Consider the following 8,633-nt stretch of genomic DNA (forward strand, 5'->3'; position numbering starts at 1 on the left):
ATTTACATTATTTCTACTATAATATAAAGCTCCATAATGAATATCTTAATACTGCACTATGGATACCATTATATACCCTTATAGAAGTCATAAAATGACTAAGCCTAGTTCATACCCTTCGTGTGCAACACAAGAACGCTTCACAAAATGCTGATCCTGCGTTCTTGTGTAGAGTGTTTTTTGTGTAGCTGCTTGTAGTTATTTCTTGTGTACGTATGTAGGGTATAAACTACGCTTTAGTCCCATGTCATGAAATGAATACCTAAATTAAAATGAAAAATTATGAAAGATACAATATTAAACAAAATCTGCAATACAAATGGTTTATTAAAACGTCCATTAAAAAGTATGTAAGTGATTGAAAAATAAAATATATAGTTCCTCAAATTCCAAAAAGTTCAGCACCACTTTTCTAATCGGAAGAGTAGAAGCTGCTGTCGGCCTACCCTCCTTGTAATTCTTTAATTTAGGCTAAATATCTACATCAAATTCAGAGGCTGCAATGGACGTGGATCAATGATTACAATAGGGAGATGGCATCAGATGTACAGCACATCTAAATTGGTTGGGCTTCTTAGCTTATCTTCCTAATCACAGGAGAAGCTGTAGATGTCTGAATGACATTTAGAAGCTCACATTCCTAGTTACAGGAGTGGGAGCTAATAAAGGATCAAAAGACCCAGATGGAATTTTGGTGTTGAGTAGCCTATAGTGGATCTTCCTTAAGGAGTATAAACTAATGGTAAGCTAGTCCACTGACAGCCTGGTTCAAATAGAGCAGCATTAGGGGACTCAAAATGAAAACAGAAATTAACAACAAAAATAAAAATGTTGTATTGAGGCCAGTTGTGGTGTTCTCCTCAGATGTAGCCTGGCAAAAGCAACTGACATGGGCTGCACGTCATCCAGGCTATCCATCAGAGGACCCAGAGGACTTGCAGGTGACCAAGCGTTTCCAGGCCTTCTGGACTCCCCAGAAGAAGCCCCGGATGCCTTTCCTCATCTTGGATAATTTAACTGGCAAGAAGATGAAAATATGTAAGAATTTCAGATGGACAATTGTCTGATAAAACAATAATTTATTACTTCTTTATATATAATTGTCCCATAAGAACATTTCCTCCCAGGAACACTCACTCATAGGTGGAGAATCCACAGCAATGTACATCTCTGGCTGGTCTGTAGTGTCTTTAAGGACAATGCTCATCTTGGACTGTGATCAGAATTCAAAGATGCACAATTAAACATCAATTTCACTTCCTTTACATATTCCTATAATTATACAACTATATTTACTGGTGCCGATATCAAAAAGCACAACCAATGACCATTCAAGAGTAATCTGAGCTTGTCTTACCTTTCTGCCGGTGGCATAATGCACACCCTCAGATTCCGCATCCTCCACATCATCCCTGCATGAGTCTTCAAGGTCTGAGGTCTTGTGGTCATATGGGTTGGGCACTGAGGGTTTCAAGATGGCCAGTAGCTTGTGGGAAACAATGTCAGAGACAAAGGAAAGCATCTCCTGGTCCTCAAATAAATCGTCAATTTTCAAGGAGCGTTTCAAACGCTTGACCTTCCCAAGGTCAGTGTAGATGGCATCTGCCAGCTTCGATGTCATCTTAGAATTGAAACTTTTTTGCTGGCTTCCCATTTCCTCAATCAGATATTTGGCCACCTCATCATCGAACAATCGGATCAGCTCAGTCACCAGATCACTGATCTGGATGCGCTGATGTTTGTTGGTCATTTTTGGCATACGGCATATCTTCTTGACAAGCTTCATCAGGACTTCTTCTAAAATAACCTCCCTAATGAAGCTGCTGGAACCGGATGTCACTTGATCCACAGTGGACCACTCCGGCTGTTCAATCTCAGTCTTGATGCTGCTCTGCTCAGCTTTCTTATTCAAAGATTGACGGGTTGTCATTTCATTAAACAAGGCTGTCAATTCTTTCAAGTTGAGTGTAGATTCCAGATTTTTGGTGCCTTGAAGTTTGGATGGTGCATCCATAATTCCGTTTGTGACAAGACAGACAATGTCCTTGTGCAGCTTGGGTGCCTTGTGGCACAGTATCTTCTGTAGGGCTTCCTCTGTGCCATAGCGTTGCATCAACTTTCTATGCACAGACAGCACCAACTGAAAGATGTCTGTTGCCTTCAGGCAGACATTTGCTTCCCTCCACCTGTTAGTCACCCTCACCCACAGAGCACTGGACAGCTTGTTGGTCACATCCTCAACTAGGGTCCAGCTGGCCAGTTTATCCTGGGTCCGAGGAACAATCAGAGCGCGCAGCCGGACAATGATATCCATCACCGCCTCTACGTGAACAATAATATACACCGGTTGGGATGCCTTCACCTCAGCCGAGCCACATCGGCTCTTAACCGTGACCTTGTCCTGGTCTGTCCTTAGGCAGATGTCTGAGGAGAGCGGCCGGACAGAGACTTTAGGTACGATTGAACCCAGACGGTTGACTTCCCTGGTGACTGCACTCGCAATGGCTGTTGTCATCTCCCCGCTGCCGCGCCTCAAAGCTCGCCTCAGAGCATCAGGAGAGCCCATGTGCTCCTCCAGCTCTCTGCAGAGGGCACTTACAATCCTTGCACTTGAGGGGCGGGAGTACGGCGTCTTGAGATCCTTGGTCAATTCCAATGCGGAGGTAACGTCTGGGGAATCGGACAGGTCCCGAAGGACAGAAACCACCATGTCCATTGCCACATCAGAGAGAGTGGTGGTTGGGGATGGCACATGTGATGCAAAGTCCTCTGAGTGAAGTTCATACCCATGAAGCAGCTTGGTGATCAGGTCTACAACCACCTCTGGTGTGGAATGTAGACTGGGAGAGTTGTTGGCGGAGGTCTCAATCATACAGGATTCAATTTCACTCAAAGCCCTTCTGACCATGATGTTTGTCTCAGAGTCATCGGGTACATGGTTCTCTTTGAGAGGTTTGATACCTGCCTCACACAGCTCTTTCACATGAATGTTCTCGGAAGACATCACTGCTTCTTGAATAGTAGGTTGTTGATTGGCTATGGTTGTAGCCATGATTGTCCTTACCATCAGAGGACAAAGCTTCGCAATCAGTTCATACTGTGGCTTAAAGCTCTCAGAGCGGCTGTCGTTCATGGGTAACTCAGGGATGTCAAGGCCCTGAAATAGCATCTTCCGTATCAGTTTGCCCACTACACCCTCCAGCAGGCAATTAGTAGGGCTCGGGGTCTCATTCCCTCTGTCACTGGAAGGTAAATCTTGCTTCTTGTGAAGGCCATGAATGGCCTCACTTTGCGCAATACAACCCTCAACAGGCAACTCCTCTACTGCAATCGTGTGCACAACCACATTGACATTGTTGGTGTGGGGTCCAATCAAAAGCTTTTTATAGGCTGGGTCTGTGACATATTGTAAAACACTCCCGCCTGTCTTTAAGTTCTGAGCTTTATCTCCAAATGTCCTATCCAGGAGACACAATACTGACTCAGATAGTGGGTCAGTGAACTCCTGGAGCTCTAGGCTGCTCTCAACTTCGAAGGGGCTGAGGCTGCAGCTGATCTGGGAGCTGTAATAAGAAGCCTGCAGCTCTCTCTTGGACTCCAATGTGTCATGCAGCTTTGGATATAAGGCATCTGCAATGGAGTCTGTGAGCCGCTCATCCAAATTAACAGAGAAAATATTGTTCAGGCTTTTGTTGGAAGCCTCCTCTTTGGTTTTCCTCAGGATGTCCCGCACAGCTTCCCTTGGGGCAGAACCAGAAGTGCAAGCATGTCCATTGGATGGTGTCTGGGTGCCAGTAAGGGATTCCTTGATCAAGAAACTCTGGAGTTCAGTGGCCACTTCCTTACACATCTCCCTTCTGATCTTCAGAACAGCAGGTGTCAGTGTAGCTTTCTCTGAGGTCAAAGGTGTCAGAACTCTGGTCAAAGTTGAGGGGCATCTGAGATGATCACCCAGACCCTCTAAGTCATCAGAGCAGGACACCTTGGCAACTTGAAATAAAACCGAACTAATAAGGTTCTGAGCCACAGCAGATGATTTTGCTGATGCTGCCTGGAGTGTCTCTAAACTAACCTGCTTGGAGGCAGCCATCTTTGTTGTTGCCCTGGTAATGATGTTACTCACAGGCTTGATGGAGTAGCTCATAAACTGGGATCTCAGGCTTTCAAAGACTCCCTTCACTCTTTCTGCCTTCAGGTCTTTGTCAGTGGCAAATACACACGACTGAACAGCATGGAGAGATACAGGGAGAGGAAAGCCCAAGGGTGAAGCCACATCTGTGATATGGATGGAGGACTCTGAGGGTGTCCCATCAAGGCGCCTCTGCAGCAACTTTATCATCTCCAGGACTCTGGCATTGTCCTGTGGTGAGATGGAGCACTCTCCTGAGAGGTTCTCACTGTCTAGTGTGTTCTGGATTCCAAGCAGTGTTGTGCTGAGTATCCTCCTGTCATGGGGAAGCACTCCCCTCAGTGCAGAAGAGGACCGGCTCTGTGGTGCTGGTGTGCTGCATGGTGTTGATGCACCAGAGACGTCACTTCCACTGTCATCATCTTTTTTGGTCCTCATTATAATAAGGATTTCGTCAATGATCTCATCACTGTAGACTTCTAAGTCCTCTGTGATAACATGGGCCGTTGGGGTGGCAATACTCAGAGTACGACCCCCAAGAAGTTTGAAGGACGTCTCCGACCCACTGCCAAGAGGGCCAACAGACACACATTGCAGTGTTTCGCTGGATGATGAGGAACAACTGGAGGAGAGATCAAGCAGCTCCTCGTCCAAAGTCGGAGAGGAGGAAAAAATTCCCTCCATTTTCAGGACAGAGATAACATCCGCAAGTGTTGAATCTACAAGGTCCTCACCTAATGGGCTACTCCTTAAGTGGCTGACAAACACCCTTGTAGGAGAATGGGAGACTGTGGTGGGAGATGGAGAGCCCTTCTCACCAATCACACTTGACCGCGGCTCCACAATTGCTAAAGACTGGGAGATGACGGAACATACAAGTCCGCCAGCCCGCTCAATAATGGAGGGGAGGGAAACATCCAAAGGGGCTGGAGGTGTCACACTCCCTCCTTGGCCATTTCTATCTTGGCTGAGGCAGATCGACGAGACCTCAGTAGCATATTGATTCTCCCGCTTAGGGCTCCTGCTAGAGTCAGGTCCAGGAACAGTTGAAATAGAGCTCACAGCCAGGGAGCAAGGAATGTCACTCCTTCTGCCTAAAAGCTTGATAGAGCATGAGGAGGGGCGGCTGCTGGAGGGGAGGTTGGTGTTGGTCTCTTCGCTGGAGAGTAAGGAGGAGAAAGGGGCCAAGGTCAGTTTGACAGGGATGACATGCCCACGACCTACCACAGCAGATAAGGTTCCAGAGTAGTCAGTGGCAGTAGGTGGTTTAGCAGATTGTAATTTAGCAAGTAGTGGTTTAGCAGATTGTAGTTTAGCAGGTGGTGGTTTAGCAGATTGTGGTTTAGCAGGTGGTGGTTTAGCAGATCGTAGTTTAGCAGGTGGTGGTTTGCCAGATTGTGGTTTAGCAGATCGTAGTTTAGCAGGTGGTGGTTTAGTAGGTGGTGGTTTAGCAGATGGTGGTTTAGCAGATGGTGGTTTAGCAGGTGACGGTTTAGCAGGTGACGGTTTAGCAGGTGACGGTTTATCAGATGGTGGTTTAGCAGGTGATGGTTTAGCAGGTGGCGGTTTGGCAGATTGGGGCCTGGTAGAACGTGGCCAAGTAGCCAGGAGGTTCTTAGTAGAGATCTGACTGGAGGAAGAGTGTGCTCGTTCCTCACTGGACAGAGAACTGCTGCTACAACAAGTTTTGACTGGTTCTTCAATGGAGATTGGGGAGGACTTACTGTCAGGACTCTGAGTGAGACAGATCACATTGACTTTGGAGAGTAGGGAGGTACAGCTGACAGAGCCCTGGGTTGAATCTTCGTTGGTGTCTTTGCTGATGGAGAGCATACTCTCTGCATCACTTTCTGAAGCTCTCAGCCTTTTAAGGTCAACCAAGGCAGGGATCAGGATGCTATTTACCTCCTCCAATACTGAGCTAGTTATGTGCCCAATCATGAGCAGCAAGTCCCTAACAGTAATCTGTATTAATGAAAACAGAAAGGTACATCAACGGAATTGATTAAGATTTACAGTATGTTGGAAATCAAAACACATGTTAATCCATATCCAAAATATTTTTAAAGTAAATATAACAAGTATACCTTTCATTTTTTGTTGTTGCAATTATTCTATATTAAATGTGTGGTCTCCATTGTTGCAACTTAATCATCTTCCTCATCTAGACTTTTTACATTTACCAAAGTGGCAAACGCATATTACATCATATCATCCAAATACAGTGGCAAGACAAAGTATATGAACCCTATTGGAATTATCTGAATTTCTGCATGAATTGGTCATAAAATTAGATTTAATCTTCATCTAAGTCACAACAACAGATTAACACATTCTGCTTAAACTAATAACACACAAATTATTGTATTTCTCTTGTCTCTACTGAATACATCATTTAAACATTCAGTGTAAGTTGAAAAAAGTATGTGAACCCCGAGGCTAATGACTTCTCCAAAAGCTAATTGGAGTCAGCTAACCTGGAGTACAATCATTGAGACGAGATTGGAGATGTTGGTTAGAGCTGCCTGCCCTAAAAAAACTCACAAAATTTGAGTTTGCTATTCACAAGAAGCATTGTCTGATGTGAACCATGCCTCAAACAAAAGAGATCTCAGAAGACCCAAGATTAAGAATTGTTGACTTGCATAAAGCTGGAAAGGGTTACAAAAGTATCTCTAAAAGCCTTGATGTTCATCACTCCACGGTTACACAAACTGTAGATAAATGTAGAAAGTTCAGCGCTGTTCCTACTCTCCCTAGGAGTGGCCGTCCTGCAAAGATGACTGCAAGAGCACAGCGCAGAATGCTCAATGAGGTTAAGCAGAATCTTAGAGTGTTAGCTGAAGACTTAAAGAAATCTCTGGAACATCCTAACATCTCTGTTGACGAGTCTACGATACGTAAAACACTAAACAAGAATGGTGTTCATGGGAGGACACCATGGAAGAAGCCACCGACTGTCCAAATAAAAACATTGCTGCACGTTTGAAGTTTGCAAAAGAGCATCTGGATGTTCCACAGCGCTACTGGCAAAATATTCTGTGGAGAGATGAAACTAAAATTTTGTTGTTTGAAAGGAACACACAACACTGTGTGGAGAAAACAAAAGCACAGCACACCAATATCAAAACCTCATCCCAACTGTAAAGTATGGTGAAGGGAGCATCATATCATGGTTTGGAGCTGCTTTGCTGCCTCGGGGTCTGGACAGCTAGCTATCATCAATGGAAAAATGTATTGCCAAGTTAATCAAGACATTTTGTTGGAGAATTTAAGGTTGTTCGCCAATTGAAGCTCAACAGAAGTTGGGTGATGCAACAGGACAACGACCCAAAACACCGAAGTAAATAAACAACAGAATGGCTACAACAGAAGAAAATATGCCTTCTGTAGTGGCCCAGTCAGAGTACTGACCTCAACCCGATTGAGATGCCGTGGCAGGGCCTCAAGAGAGAGCTTCACACCAGACATCCCAAGAATATTGCTAAACTGAAACAGTTTTGTAAAGAGGAATGGTATAAAATTCCTCCTGACCGTTGCGCAGGTCTGATCTGCAACTACAGAAAACGTTGAGGTTATTGCTGCCAAAGTAGGGTCAACCATTTTTTAAAACCAAGGGTTCACATAAACTCAGCAAAAAAAGAAACGTCCTCTCACTGTCAACTATATTTATTTTCAGCAAACTTAACTTCTTCTTAATAGGGGGGGCGCTGTTTTCACTTTGGGGAAAAATCGTGCCCAAATTAAACGGCTTCGTACTCTGTTCTAGATCCTACAATATACATATTATTATTACTATTGGATAGAAAACACTCTGAAGTTTCTAAAACTGTTTGAATTATATCTGTGAGTAAAACAGAAATCATTTGGCAGCAAACTTCCAGACAGGAAGTGAACATTCTGAAAAAGGGGCTCTGTGTCAGGGCCTGCCTATTCAACTGGCTTATATTTATGGATCTGTATGCACTTCATACGCCTTCCACTAGATGTCAACAGGCAGTAGAAGGTTGAATGGGTGTCTAGCTTGATGTGAGGCCGAATGAGAGCTTTTGGAGTAACAGGTCCGCTCTTTTGTCAGTAGTCAGCTGTGCACAAGGGAACCTCACATTGTCTTCTGAAATGCGTTCGGTTTACACGACGAAATGCTCCGGCTCTGATTTTATTGGATACATATGAGAAAAACATCATAAAGTAGGATTTTTCAACCGAGTTTGACCAGTTTATTCAACGTTTATTGGGACTTTTGGAATTTTTCGTTCCAGGCGCAAACATTTCTTGGACACGTGAGCTCCACATGGCTAGCCAAAGTTGCTAATTCGACAGAAGAAATGGACATTCTAAAAAAAAAAAAAACGATTTATTCTGGAACAAGGACTCCTTGCACAACATTCTGATGGAAGAACATCAAAAGTAAGACAATATTTATGATGTTATTTCGTATTTTATGTTGGCTCCAACAAGGTGGAGAATTGTAGGGCGCTGTCTCACAATATTGCATGCTGTA

At 44.3% G+C, this 8,633-nt stretch overlaps 1 protein-coding gene across 1 annotated transcript; it reads right to left on the reverse strand.

Annotated features, from left to right (window-relative positions):
- Positions 1-396: 396 nt before the first annotated feature.
- LOC129848988 (uncharacterized) lies at positions 397-7,736 on the reverse strand. Its single transcript, XM_055916070.1, has 3 exons — positions 1,358-7,736; positions 1,138-1,213; positions 397-1,017 (listed from the first exon to the last, which is right to left on the reverse strand). Exons 1-3 carry the CDS (start codon positions 6,068-6,070, stop codon positions 911-913), a joined length of 4,896 nt encoding a protein of 1,631 aa, XP_055772045.1. The 5' UTR covers positions 6,071-7,736; the 3' UTR covers positions 397-910.
- Between the last annotated feature and the right edge of the window lie 897 nt (positions 7,737-8,633).

The sequence above is a fragment of the Salvelinus fontinalis genome, unplaced genomic scaffold (genome assembly GCF_029448725.1).
Source record: "Salvelinus fontinalis isolate EN_2023a unplaced genomic scaffold, ASM2944872v1 scaffold_1319, whole genome shotgun sequence".
Classification (NCBI taxonomy): Eukaryota; Metazoa; Chordata; class Actinopteri; order Salmoniformes; family Salmonidae; genus Salvelinus; species Salvelinus fontinalis.